This window comes from Mytilus galloprovincialis, chromosome 8 (genome assembly GCF_965363235.1).
Source record: "Mytilus galloprovincialis chromosome 8, xbMytGall1.hap1.1, whole genome shotgun sequence".
In the NCBI taxonomy this organism is placed as follows: Eukaryota; Metazoa; Mollusca; class Bivalvia; order Mytilida; family Mytilidae; genus Mytilus; species Mytilus galloprovincialis.
In genome coordinates, this window is record NC_134845.1 from 65,582,578 (window position 1) to 65,598,506 (window position 15,929).

Sequence of the window (15,929 nt, forward strand, 5' to 3'; positions counted from 1 at the left end):
TATTCACCTGCGTCTATTGCAAGTTGATAGTTGGAGTTGGTTCTGATTAGACTGGTTACAATTTTGTTTTTACAGGCAGACAACTGAAAAATTATTATTCAAACGGCAGAAAGAAACTGAAAAAAGCTAGATCTAGAAATCATAGTTTTTATATTCGTGTTAATTTACGCTTGCATGAGTATTCGGTGGTAGTGTGGGTTTTCTTTTTGTGTTTTGAGTTGGAAATAATGTACATGTACAAATTGGGAGACAAAACGACTGAAAGAGAATTGACAAAAGTGTTTTTTGGGCCCTGAGGGCTCCCCATCCTGTTGTGCAACTTTAATCTTGTGAGTACAAATCCGGTGTTAAATCTATGTCGATTGATCAAATTCTAGAAAAAAAGGCGACGTAATTATTGTTCCGACGATTGAAACATAACCGTTAACTTCTTGAAACAGATATTCCATAACGGCCAATCAACTCGTGCATGGTTCCGCATAAAGTTCAAAGATATGATTTCAACTCCACCACATTTGAACTCTTGGTTTAATAGTTTTCTTGTGAGCAAACACTAGTCATCAAAGAAGTCAGGATACGAAATACAAGCCCTGTAATTTCGTATCAACTGTGAGTAATATACTGCGTATGCATGCGGTGCTGAAATGCTGCTACATATAAATATAAAGTTCTTAATTGGGAAGATGAAATCTGTTGTTTAACAGTTTTGTTTTCAACCAACACTTATTGGTATTCCTTCGATATAAGGCACGATGGAAGGCTTAAAAGTATCTGTTGAATCATTACGCTTACAGCTAGAGGTGAATCATTAAGCATGTTAAGATACTTTTGAAAATATATGACTTTACCCAGTAAGGGGAAGTGGACCGGCGGAGATAAAAAAAAACGAACCACATATAATAATATTTTAACGGCGATATAAACCATAAAGGGAAAACTTATACTTGAAGTAGGAAATGATGAACAAACAACAGCCTCAATCGAACAATTCAACAATGTTTTAAGTGTGAAAAGGCTTTCTCAATAGTTATCAAAGGTACCAGGATTATAATTTAGTACGCCAGACGCGCGGTTCATCTACATATTAAGACTCATCAGTGACGCTCATATCAAAATATTGATAAAGCCAAACAAGTACAAAGTTGAAGAGCATTGAGGATACAAAATTCCAAAAAGTTATGCCTTCTCAAAAACGAAGTCTGAATTAAGTTGAAAGTTAATATCCTTTTATTTCTAGGATTAAAGCATAATAATATATAATCATAAACTAGTAACATACACAGATAATTAACACACATCATAGATTATGATAATTGTGATTAGTTTTATGGTTCTTGTCTTGTCTGATTTACAATGTATGTGATTCATTGGAGAATAACTATTTAAAAGGAACAAACAAACGTTTGCAATATATTTACATTGTGGGAAAAATATATAACGTATTTGAACAATTGTTAGGAACAGACGAAAAGCAAGGCTTACAGGGGCAAATCGTATTCAACAATGTATACGTATTGATGTATACTGAAATATACAATCAGCATTTTAATTCTTAGTTTTTTTTCAATTCGAATTGATAAAAATGATATAAACAAACATCGACCAAGCTTCAACGCGAACAGTGTAAACGACCCCCAAATTTAATATACGTTAAGAATGTTCGCTTCTCTTGTTTTTGATTTTTTTGTAAGATATTCAGGATCTTTTTGTTTTATCTATGTAGTTTTATTATAAATTTTGCCAACTAAGCTCTACTTATCTTTTCATTATTTAGGGACATATAGTTTAAGAGTTATTTTGTTCAAAGTTTTTGAAAGAAAAAAGTTGCCAATGTTAATTGTATGAAAGATCTAGAGAAAATTATTTTAAGGTAAATTCAAAATGACTCATATCTCAAACACAAGCACACGGACCTATCGTTGTTTCTTCTTTTTTTTAAGATCCTCTTTGTATATACCATCAATTTAAAACAATACTTTGAAAATCTTGCTAAACATCCTTAAATCCAGACGAGTTTGAATGTCCTTTTTTTATCTTTTGCCCCTCTTTTAAAGTGATTTTAAAATAACGTTTGGTTTCAGATAGGAGAAGAATGACACGAGACTATGTCTACCAGTCAAAATTAAACAAAACTCTGGTATCTGTTATTTGCATACAGGATTGTTGACTGCTGGGTAAAATTTATTCTCATTTCATTCCGAAAATGTATTATTGAATTAATATGTTAAGTTTATTCAAATTTATGTTTTTGTTGATTCCACAGCACACCTAGGGGAATTAACTCTTTAAAAAAATCATCTGAAAGTGTTAATCATACATCGTATTCTATAAAACATCCAACTTTTAAAGGATAAAAAACAGTATTTGCTATATATCAAACAAAATTATTCCTGTATATTGCGCGGTTCAATAGTGAACATTTTTTCGCAACTTTTTATAACGATTAAACCAGCTAAATCTACGTGCTTGGAATCCCCTAAATGGGGTCTTATTTAAGTCTATAAAATGTATCCCTGAAATGTCATGTTATGTTAATATTAACTATCTTAAATGTAAGCCAATTAAATGACTTTTTTCATTTTTGATGGACGTGTTTTTAGGTATTTTAGAAAATTTACGAAACAAAATAAAACATTCAATCAAGATATACCAATTGATGCATTGTAGTGTGCAAATAACAACAAGCCGTATTTGTCTAGAGTAATGACATAAGGAATGTTAGTAAATTATTGATGTACATACATTTTAATTATATGTATAATACTGGTAAAACAACTGACAAAATATTTGTAAAACAAGAATACGTCCATAGTACACGGATGCCCCAATCGCACTATCATATTCCATGTTCAGTGGACCGTGAAATTGAGGTCAAAACTTTTATTTGAAATTAAATTAGAAAGATCATATCAATTTTGATCAAAGGGAACATGTGTATTAAGTTTCAAGTTGATGTGACATCAACTTCATCAAAAACTACCTTGACCAAAAACTTAAACCAAAACTGTAACCTGCACTTTGCACTATCATTTTCTATATATTCAGTGGACCGTGAAATTGGGGTCAACACTTTAATTTGGCATAAAAATAAGAAGGATCATATCATGGGGAACATGTGTACTTAGTGTCCAGTTGATTGGACGTCAACTTCATCAAAAACTACCTTGATCAGAAGCTTTAACCTGAAGCGGGACGAACGAACGGACGACCGAACGGACGAACGATCGAATGGACCCACAGATCAGAAAACATACTGCCCCTCTACTTCAAATGGCGCAGCTTGTAAGGTAAAAGAAAAACAAAACAATGTGTGATACATACTTTCAAACAATGATTACATCAATTCGATAATCCACAAATACATTGACATGGTAAACATACACATTGTTGTTTTAAAACATTTAATTACGAAAAATACAGGTATTGATTATACACTTACTACATATACCATTTTCAATATTTGACATCAACATGATCAAGGACATATCATAAATTATTCTAATTCATCTCGTTATTATCTCTAAATGGCCTGTGATACACGTCTACATTTACAAAACACATTGACGTTATATAGTCATTTTTAAAAGCGGTTTGGAATCAGTGTCAAAAAACAAAACCATAGATCCACTGAAGCACATACGATTGAATTAATTACAAGACGATGTCATGTTAACATGGTTAACAGTACATTGACATAAAAGTAAGGAGGTACGGTTTGATAACAAATAAGACAACTACATGTATCTACTTCAGATAAATCAAATTTGATATAGGCAAGTATATTTAATTTAACTGCATTTCAAAATAAGATTTCCCCATACCGTATAGTCGTGTTTAAAAGGCCCACTCACAATGATGAGTATAATTCAGTTGTGAAAAAAATAACGGCTTTATTGATGACATACCAATTAAAAATCATTAAAGTACCACAGACATGCACCAACGACTGCCTATGTCTTACAGGCTCCTAAAAGTGAAAAGGCACTTGCAGAATGTTGCGGGTTTCCACATTTGTGTGAGCTATTTACCCACCTTTGAAAAAGAGGGCCACAAGATACCAGAGAGACCTTCAAACTCATAAATTGAAAATCAACTGACAACGTAATGACTAAAAATAAAATACTGTGGATTCATAAATATTCGTTGGATACCAATTTTCGTGGATTTCGTGTGTTCACGGGAACCACGAATATAAATATTCAACGAATTGCCAATTTTCGAAAGGAATGTGAGCAGACTTTGCCAAATCCACGAAATTAAATATCCACGAATATGCAAGTTTTACTCAATCCACGAAAATTGGTACCCACGAAAATAAATGAATCCACAGTAAGCCAAACAGACAAATAATAGTACAGAAGACACAACATAGAAAACTAAAGACTAAGCAACACGAACCCCACCAAATCTGGGGGAAAATCGCAGGTGCTCCGGAAGAGTTAGCAGATCCTACTTCACATGTTGCACCCGTCTCGTGTTGCTTATGTTATTAAAAATCTGGTAAATAGTTTAATACGGTAGGTTATATTTGTAAAACGGTTATTCCATAACTATTGCAAGATGGGAGAGACTTAGAGTGTATGTACTCTAAAAGATCTTTGGAATGTTTTGGTATCCACATCTTATTCACGACACCTCTAGAATAGTTTTGGAGCAATGCTTTGATTGCTAAAAAAATAGATGTTTATCATTTACAAAGAGGATTCGTGGAGCACTTGGAAGACCCATCAATATACCGTTGTTTGTAAGGACACATAACTAGATATCAATATAGTGATGGAAGATCAAGTTCTTCATCTTTGGTTGAAATCCCAAAGGAACATAGAACAGATCTATGATTATCTAAGATTTAATATCCTCTTTGGTAAGTGTCGTGAGTGTAAATGATGAGATTCCAAGTAAATTCAAATTATCTGAAGGGACAACAACATACTTGTAATGGAGGTCGCAAACGTGTTTTCCAACATTTACGTCTTTGACGATTGAACGTTTTTTTTATTCACAACATAAGAACAAACTATAAATATCAGTTGGAATTATACTAAGTCAAAAATACATAAGTCAAAAACAAAAACTGGACATGGTAGCTTATCTATACAAATAATGAACTATTATATATAAAAACAAAATACACACAGTGCATATCTTAGAGTACTCACAGTTACTGATAGGTACATTGTAGGTTGCAGCAAAACAAAACATGCATCTTATATTTATAAATCAAGCAGTTAGCATCCAACACTCAATAGTGAGTTTACGCCTAATCAAAAATGTTATGTTTATATATATTGCATCAAACTATAATGATAACAAATAGCAAGCACTAAAACTATAACTAAGCAATGTGACAAAAATAAATTTGACTTATCCTTCTTATTATGTTAAATAAATTAAAAACAAGATATTTGATTAGTTTCAAAAGAAGTTAAATACGTGGGGCTTGATTACTACAAGTTGTTAAGTGTCACATTAGATGTTTAATGTCACATTAGAGCATTTCAATAGTTCATTTAACTTTAAAGTAACCCATGTATATTGAATTAAACCAGGTCAAAATAACAGTTATTAAAGGCTAGTTTTTTTTTTTACAAACAATTACCCAAATTCAGACAGTTACAATAGATATGAAATCATGAGGATTTATTATGTACGTATCAATCATTATACAACGAAATTGAATATTTAAAAACACAGGTAGGGGCATGTGTCTGCTTTAGATTTTGTTGAATAGATTTGTCTATTGATTACAAACTAATTGGAAATAAGTATAAAGAATAATCAACAATGTGGAAAAGTCCTTTTTGACATGATTGCAAATTCAAAACCCAAACATCAAACGAATTGACAACAACTTTCATATGCCTAACTAAGTATAGGCATTTTCTTATGTAAGAATAAAAAAGATTTAAAACAATTCAAGTAACGCATTTTCCACAATTTTAACATTTTTGCCTATGTTACTAAATGACTGAGCAATTTCGCGCAAGGTTGGTTTTAGATCGTGCATCCGACAAAATTTGCTGCTCCATTCTTCTAGAATATCTTTATTCAGTCTAACCAAATCCCTTTCATTTTGCTTGTGACTTATTCGCTCCCAAGTATGGAAATCCATGCCAAGTTCGATCAGGAATGGGAGAGATTTATTTCCAACCAATGGAACCAATCTGTCAATGTGTTCCTCTGTAGGTACTACATCCCACTTCTCGGGCTCTTTGTCTGTAATATATGAGGGTGAGAAACTATTGTTTTAGTAAAAAAAAATGTAGTTATATATCTAAGGTCAATACATTAACAATTTTACGTCTGATTCTAGGGGTGTTGGGGCTTTTTATGATATCGTTTAGACCTTTGCCGATAGTGTTATGTGACAAAGTTAAATTGTCGAATAAAATAAAACTGAATCCATCTCTGCCATCCATAGCGAATCTGTCAGCTCCCTACCAATTGGACAAAATTGATTTCAGACATCAAATATGTATAACAAAGCCTTTTCGTACTTTGAAATACATGTATTGGTTCGGGTTCTCTCACAACAAGCAAGTCATTTCTGCTAATGCTTAACAATTTGGACGATCAAACTTTTGGTGAATGTGGAGGAGCACGTTGATTTCGTTGTATGAACTCGTATTTGGAAAGACATGTATAGCCACGACCGCTATCATACTAATTACTAATTTCAGTCGATGTTAAACAACTCGAACAACAAAATAATTGATGAATGTGTATTGGCTTGCTCACTGTTATATGAACTATTAAAATATATGCTTCATGATCTCAAGGTGATACAATTACTGACTCTTTTACTATTAGGGAATTTAATTTGGATAAAAAAAAAAAAAAGTATGTATTTTTAAAATCAAAACGATTTTGTCCAGGCTTCCTCGTTACTGGTCAATTTGTTTGAGTAAGAAAACTAGATTTCGAATAGTGGTTTGTTTCTGTTACCTTTATGACTTTTTTGTATTTTTTTTCTGATGATATGTAGCTTGTAGTATACCGGTGCAATGTCATGTTACTCTCTTTAATAATTTTACTCTGGAATTGTTTTCTATATTTTCCCAAATTTTTCCAACATACAATATTCCAAAAAGTTTTTACCCTATGCATACATTGAAAGGGGCTAAAGATTTTAATATTGTTAAAATATGAAAGCAATAACACGGGGATCTGAGTTTGTAGGACATTTTACATTATGTCTTTTAAAAATATTAATAAGAAAAAAAGAACAAGAAAAAGCAGGCATTCAAGATATTATATGTTTTGTGCATATATTGGCAGGATTATTTATATTTTTTTCCTTTATTCATTTAATATCATATTCACACAATGATTTATTTTGCATTTTTATTACGAAAAAGTCATACAATCAATAATATTCTACCGTTTATTAATTTACATTTGGCCCAGAGCTCGAGAAAATCATTATTTACAACCACTCTTGAAACTAGAGGCTCTTAAGAGCTTGTGTCGCTCACCTTGGTCTATGTGCATACATGTATTAAACAAAGGACACAGATGGATTCATGACAACATTGTGTTTTGATGTTGGTGATGTGTTTGTAGATTTTACTTTACTGAACATTCTTGCTAATTACAATTTTTCTATCTATAATAAACTTGACCCTTTAGTTACACAGAGGAAAGTATTTTGTAAAAATTTACAAAAATTTATAAAATTAATGAAAATTGTTAAAAATTGACTATAAAGGGCAATAACTTTTTGAGGGGTCAACTGACTATTTAGGTCATGTTGACTTATTTGTGTAGATCTTACTTTGCTGAACATTATTGCTCTTGACAGTTTATCTCTATCTATACTAATATTCAAGATAATAACCAAAAACAGCAAAATTTCTTTAAAAATTACCAATTGTGGGGCAGCAACCCAACAACTTATTGTCCAATTCCTCTGAAAATTTCAGAGCAGATAAATATTGACTAGATAAACAATTTAACCCCTTTTCAGATTTGTTCTAAATGCTTTGGTTTCAGAGTTATAAGCCAAAATCTACATTTTACCCCTATGTTCTATTTTTAGCCATAACGGCCATATTGGTTGGTTGGCCGGGTTACCGGACACATTTATTAAACTACGTACTCCAATAATAATTGTTGCTGAGTTTGGTAAAATTTGGTCTAGTAGTTTCAGAGGAGAAGATTTGTGTAAAAGACTACAAAATTTACGAAAAATTGGTAAAAAATGACTATAAAGGGCAATAACTCCTTAAGGGGTCAACTGACCATTTTGATCAAGTTGATTTATTTGTAGATCTTATTTTGCTGAACATTATTGATGTTTACAGTTTATCACTATCACATCTTGGTTGGATGGCCGGGTCACCGGACACATTTTTTAAACTAGATACCATAAAGTTGATTGAGGCTAAGTTTGGATAAACTTGGCCTAGTAGTTTCAGAGCAGAAGATTTTTGTAAAAGATTACTAAGATTTACGAAAAATGGTTAAAAATTTACTATAAAGGGCAATAACTGCTAAAGGGGTCAACTGAGCATTTCGGTCATGTTGACTTATTTGTAAATCTTACTTAGCTGAACATTATTGCTGTTTACAGTTTATCTCTATCTATATTATTATTCAAGATAATAACCAAAAACAGTAAAATTTCCTTAAAATTACCAATTCAGGGGCAGCAACCCAACAACCGGTTGTTCGGTTCATCTAAAAATTGTAGGGCAGATAGATCTTGACCTGACAAACAATTTCACGCGTGTCAGATTTGCTCTAAATGCTTTGGTTTTTGAGTTATAAGCCAAAAACTGCATTTTACCCCTATGTTCTATTTTTAGCCATAGCGGGCACATTTTTTAAACTAGATACCCCAATGATGATTATGGCCAAGTTTGGTTTAATTTGGCCCAGTAGTTTCAGAGTAGAAGATTTTTGTAAAAGTTAACAGACGACACCGGACGACGACGACGACGACGACGACGGACGACGGACGCAAAGTGATGAGAAAAGCTCACTTGGCCCTTCGGGCCAGGTGAGCTAAAAAAGTGACGGGATTGTGTAAAGTACAAAACATGACAATTAAAAGAAAAAAAATCCCTCTTGGCCATGTATAAATATTTGGATACACAGAACTTACCAAAACCTATAAAATCACCTTTCACAAGCTGCAAAACATAAATAAAGGTAATTAAAATAAAAAGCTACATCTATGAAGCATACACAATTACCATTTTTATATATGCAACAAATTTATAAGAAAACAACCAAGATTGATACAGCCGTGACTTCAACATATCATGCTTATCTTAATCTCAAATTGTTCAATTTAACTTCTGAATCTCAGTAATGTTATACTTTTATCACAGATATGACAGCGCCGTTATTTCGTTTTGACATAAATACAAGTCTCCTTCTCGCCTTTTGCATTTACAAAATAACAAAGAATTATTTAAAAAAAACATTGACATTTGTGTTTATTAGCATAATTTTAAATCAACGCATGGATGATTTTCCATTTACATTAAGGTTTGCTTAGTTATTGTTGTGTTAAGCTTTGAACTTCAATTTGTTTATATTTGATTAATAGATATACTATGAGAAGTTGATAGTAATGTTTGATATTTGACCTAATAAAAGCACACAGTTTTTTGTATTTTTTCATAACCGAAACAAAATTTATAGATGTACCTAAATTAAGAGAACCTGTTTCTGTTAATGTTCCATGACAAATGCTTACCTTGCAAAGTTTATGAATGTTTCCTCTACCAGTTGCTTCTATTGCGTCTTTGATTTCTTTAAATGTCACTGCATGGCTATCCCTGCATTGTCGAATAACTTCAAAGTTCCATATCTTTGGATCACTTGTGTGTAATGTGTTATCTACGTCTGTTACCGACAATCCTAAATGTATTGCCAATTCTCTGACTTCATTAAAGCTGAACATTAATGCCAACCGTCGTAGATGTAGGTCTGACGGTAACTCTCTCAAAAACTCCTCGTTTGTCACTGTCATAAAGAGATAACACGTATTGAATGCAAACATCAAAATAAAATAATCAACAGTGTCAACAGCGCGCTCGAAGTACATTGATTTTTGTTGTACGAGGAATACTGCTTTCTTAGAAGTTGCTAACACAGGGCTATAAATCAATATTATCAAATTAAGGTCATCACTCAAGACATTTTACGGTCGCCATCATGGGATGATTGGCCATTATGACAAAAGTGTGTCAGAAATCATATCTGATATTCTTCCTCAGTCATAATAACCTTCCATCATTACCAAATTGAACACAGAAATAACACGACGGGTGCCGTATACGGTGCAGGAAATGCTTACCCCTCCGGAGCACCTGATTTTTCCTCCCGGTTTTTAGTGGAGTTCATGTTGTTTCGTATTCATTATTTATAAATGTTGATGTAAAGGTCCTTTGGTTTTGTGAGTCTTTGTTTACTTCTTGGTTTTGATTGTTATTGTCTTCAAGAATAAGGTCTAACAAGAGCATGCAGTAATTGCCGGTTTTAGGTCAGTGTTTTTCTTGATTTCACTGCAAACAGTTTACTTAGACGTTTAATTTATTAGAAACTATCGATCGTTATTGCAAATCGAATTTTTACTTTTCAACTTTTCATCTTAAATTGGGTTAAGTAAAAACAACAGCCATGTCCTATTTGAACGAGCTGTTGGCATGCCTATGGGAACGCACTGTGCATCTCTCCATTTCTATGTATTTTTTTGCATCCGAATATGAGTTCAATCAGACCCTTGTCAAAAACACAAGCATATCAAACAAACCAGGTCTTTGAATTTCATATTCAGATAAATTGATGTTTTCATTCGATCAGCAATATAATCTTTTCTGATTTGGTTCCATTAATATATCCCTTAAAACTAGAAATTAAAGAATCAAAAGACACGGTTTCAACCAATTTATTTATATTATTATTAGACTAATACCTCGAATTTGACACAAATGATAATCTTAGTACCAGAATCTATGACAAGAAGACGCTTTTAATTTTGAAATATTAGTTTTCCCCACCTAAGAAGCAATATACCAACTTAAACTGCATTTGGGAAATACGTTTTCAAACTTATTTGTTATTCAAGAGCTTCTATTTATACTAATCAAACCATTACAAGTGTCTGACCACGTCCTTTTTTTTTAAAATAAGATCAGCGGAAGGTGCAAGGACCTTGTAGATATATATTTCGCATCAACTTCCTAATTAATACACGATAGTTTTGAAATATAGATTCTTGGTACTGACTTTGTTTATCATCTTTATAACGTGTTATTGATTTCTGATATTTGTCTGGACGAATATTTTTCATTTTCTGTTTAGTTTGTTTTGGTGATTTCTATTTGACATGGCTCTGTACATATACATCCCATTATTGTGTTATTGTTCTATGGTAAAATGTTTATATTTTCTTTCATTTTTGCTAATGTGCTTTGTCTATATGTCTTTTTGTTTTATTTTGAAACATATGACTTGGATCTATACTTATACGTCCTGTCATTGTGTTATTGTGTTATTGTGCTTTAGTTTTTTGTATTCTTTTTTTTTTTTTTTGTCTAATTTATTGCGTTTTAACTATTTTAAAGAGATAAAGATTATAACAAAACTTTTTCTCTGTACCCTTCGTCATGTTCGGTCAAAAATCATTTTCAATATAATAAAATTTTATGCAACGTTGTAACATGTGAGAGGTTTAGCTGGCAAGAAAACCAGGTTTGTTCTTCCTTTTATTAAACTCATATATCAGAAAACATCTGATGTGTGTCCAGGTTTCGTGCAACAATTGATTGTGTGCTTTCTGATTGGAAATAATTACATGTAAATATATATATATACGTTTCATTTTATCAAACGATCAAAATTCTGATTTCATCACTGTGAAAATACCTCTCTTTGCCTTACATGTACATACTTTGAATCAATTTGATGAGTTAAGAAATTTTCAATTCTATTGTATGTTTTGGTGTTTTACTGTTTCGCCAATGTCTTATGTTTGGGGGAAGGCTGTATATGCCTGTCCAAAGTCAAGAACCTGTAACTCAGTGGTTGTTGTTTGTTACTTTATACATGTATCACATTTTTTATTTTTCATTATTTTTTTCATAACAAGTCTTTATTTTTTCGTTTCACTTGTATACATTTGTCGTTTCCGGGTATTTTATAGCAGACTACGCGGGATATGCTTTGCTCATTGGTGATGACCGTCCGATGACCTACAGCTGTTAATGTGGAAATACGACTTATTGGCAATCATACAACTACTTCTTATTTTCATATTACTAATAATATATTATTACGAATACTCGTTTGATACAAGAGTAACGCATAATACACATCAAGCGACTAGTTCGTCTGATTTTTTTTAAAACGCAGTATTTTTTATAATGAAAGTAGTCCGTTGCATTACGAAATTATAAATATGAAAATTGAACAAAAAAATTTATTAGAACTGTTTATGTACTTTTCAATATGGTTGATAAGTGACATTCGTTGGTTGAGGATAATAATGTTGCATGTCAACTACTGATAAACATAAATTCAGTCTTTATTTGATATCAATCTGCTATGGTATATCTTCCTATTCAACATTAATATTCGATTGATATTCAATGATTCTTTATCGAACTGTATGTACTGTTCTATCGTTAGGCTTCCGATTGCGTTCTTATGGCAAAGCGAATAGAACAATAATTCCATAGAGATGTTACTAATTTTTTTTCAGATCTTTATTTGTTTCATAAGAAATGTTTTTAAAAATATAATAATAATACATTGCTTACATTTATTACATGATTTGAACTTAATGTAATCGTACTTGTAAGAAAGTCATAACTTCTAGGACGGGCGAATACCACAGAATTCAAAAATGCATTGTCTATCTCCTATGGAAACGTCAGACATATTTTTCTAACATACATATATCAGTGTATTATAATGCATTACCTCCAAACAAGCGGGATTGATGTTTTTTTTTTAAACGACATCAAATGCCCATCAAATTCCCACTTCAAGTTGATTGATTACATTTGTATATTATAGATGGCTAAATGCATAAGGATTTGGTGCTTTAGACGTTAAAAGTAATGAATCAACATTAAAAAAATAGTAAGAACATTTTAAAACTCATTCCACAATTGAAGCATTATATGAAAGGTAAAAATAACATAACGTTATATAGCTAAATAAGAATACAATACCTGGACATCCTGGTTCACATACGTCTTCATCCTGTTAAAAGTAAAAACAAAAGCATAAGTATTTCTGCATCGCATACTGGAATAAAACAATTAAATATTAGGGTTATATTGACATACATAACTCACGGAATATATACTTAAATGCAGGAATATAAACTTAACTGCAGGAATATAGACTTAACTGCAGGAATAAAGACTCAAATGCAGGAATATAGACTTAACTGCAGGAATATATACATAATTGAAATAAAAGAAACATAACTGAAGTAATATAGATATAACAATATATGTTTAAATAATACAAGAATTTCATTGTCATTATATATTGGCTTGTTTTCACAATTTTCTCTTATATTTTGATTCTTTCAGGACTTGAGTCATTATGCATGTGTAGTTGTATATTTCAGATACTATTTTTCCGAATCAGTAATCAGATTTTAATTTGTTTTCCGTCTCTTATATACTTCTGATACGGTTCTTACCTTTCCTGATATCCATGATTTGATTATATGTATGTTGTGTTCAATACCATGAGTAGAACATTTCCAAATTTTGCCTACATGTGCAAGATTTTCGAATGGTAAGATGCATGGCTTATCTGGTGAGCTACAGCAAACACTGGTCACAAAGGACTCGTCATTAGTCTGACTCTGATCGCTACTTGTTCTGATATACAGCTGACTTATTTTCTCTAAGGCAGATGTTAAACATTCATTGATGCTGGAAGCAAGATCCCTCATAATGAGTGCGTTTGTTCTGGCATGAACAAGACGGACAGTTATCTTGTCATCTTCGCAAAGAATATACATATCCAAGGAAGGATCAATTGTGAACACTCCTGACCTGTGGAACAGCATGTCCGCATTGGCTTCACCATATGTCTTCACCGCCCATACAGATAAGCAGTAACTGATAAATCTGAAAGATAATGCTGGTGGTATCATCAAAGATGTCGATTGAAAGGCAATGGCAATATTTCGTTGTGTGATGCCAGTGGAATAAAGGTATCCGGAATCATCATTACCTCGTACCATACTTGCAACATAGTAGAAGTCAGCAGGTTTACGCGTTCGGTTAGAATCATATCTCTTTGGTTCTACCAATATATCCAGATGGGTCATGACATTTAATAAGTAGTCTTTGTCTTTGTAAAATTTCACATATTTTTTTCTCTTCCAAACTTCTTGTATTGCTTGTTTTGATACAACTCCTCTCATTCCCATATCATCCCATATTTCTTCTCTTTTTCTGTCTCCTTTACAAAAGCGTCTGTCTGTAACAATTGATTTAAATGCATCTATGAGAAGTGTTGGGGACAAAATAATACGGTCGTCCAATTTAAGTTCATCAAAGTACAATAACTTGCCAATGGAATGTTGAAATTTCAGAAATACCTTCAACTCATCTTCTGACAACGGTCTTATAGGCTGCAATGTGTTTACTTTCTTTAAATGCTCTAAGGTGATCAAAGGAATGTTGCGTCTGGTCAGCGATGCAAATTCTAACTCTAAAGGTATAAAACATTTTGGAAGAAGTTCACCCCATGTTGGTTGCCTTTCTGATTCGCTGATTATAACCTCCTTTATCTTCTCCATTTCTGTGTCATTTTTGTCTTTAGCGTTGACAAATATTTTATCCTCAATCACCAAATGTTGCATTAAAGGCGTTTTTTGAAACATCTCGTTGATTTCTGCAAATATTTCCTGTCGTCTTTCTTCAACATCATGCTGAAAAAAAATTTTTAAGCAACACTGCCGGACCAAGACCAAGATAAAAAAGATTTTTATGACCAAGACCAAGATAAAAAAGATTTTTAAGACCAAGATAAAAAAGATTTTTATGCAACACTTTATATTTGATCAGAATGAATCAGATGAATATTTTACGTTGTATGAAATTGCATAGTTACAATCACACAATTGATTACATAGGGACATTTCAAAATGGTAATAATGACATTATATTATAAAAACAAAATCGAAAGATTCATTTTGAATACCCGGATTAAAAAAATAATGATATTTCTAAGCATAATACCTTAAAAAAGTACTATGGAAATGAAGGCATACTTGTAGTTGCCAAACCAAAATTATAGTATAGTAATTATTATGGAGTAACGCCTAAAACAGTGAAACTATATCATGATGCGTTAATAACATTCATAGTGTTTATGTGTTGTTTATGTTTTTAAGTTCATATGCTAGTGACCGACAAACAAAGGCATCATGTAGATTTATTTAAGTCTTATCATGTTTGTTAAGGTTTTGTGAATCTTGTGTGTTTACAACATTACATAGTTATGACATATACAAAAAAATAAAATATTGTATAAGAATTCTAAAATTAAAACACAAGTTATTATCCTAGTTATCATATTTGCTGTTTTATATAATACTCTTCATCATATATGAAATGCACGGTATTAAGTATGTACTAGTAAATCAATAATGAAATGAAACGTTTCTATTATATACATTGTATACTGCTCGTCAAACACTGAACAAGTACGTATAAGTATAACAAAATGACTTAAGATAGATGGGGGTCTAAATTGAAATTCTTAGTATATCTTAATAATTTGTTAAAATGTAGTTTACATCATGCCTTATTAAAAAATATTTTAAAAAGTATGGTTGACAGTTTTTATTTAATGGTACGGGTTGTCCGATTTTGTATAGAATGTATAGGGAAACCCAATTTTGTGTGTTAAAAAGAAAAATACACTATAGAAAGTGAATA

General features: G+C 31.9%; 1 protein-coding gene across 1 annotated transcript in view; it reads right to left on the reverse strand.

Moving 5' to 3' along the window:
• Positions 1-1,204: 1,204 nt before the first annotated feature.
• LOC143042396 (uncharacterized) overlaps positions 1,205-15,929 on the reverse strand; it is a 40,559-nt gene continuing 25,834 nt past the window's right edge. Inside the window, exons 10-14 of the mRNA XM_076214678.1 lie at positions 13,673-14,917; positions 13,191-13,221; positions 9,707-9,975; positions 9,107-9,134; positions 1,205-6,216 (exon numbers count right to left, since the gene is read on the reverse strand). Coding sequence (XP_076070793.1) covers positions 5,906-6,216; positions 9,107-9,134; positions 9,707-9,975; positions 13,191-13,221; positions 13,673-14,917 — 1,884 coding nt within the window. The 3' untranslated portion in view covers positions 1,205-5,905. The remainder of the gene's footprint in view (positions 6,217-9,106; positions 9,135-9,706; positions 9,976-13,190; positions 13,222-13,672; positions 14,918-15,929) is intronic.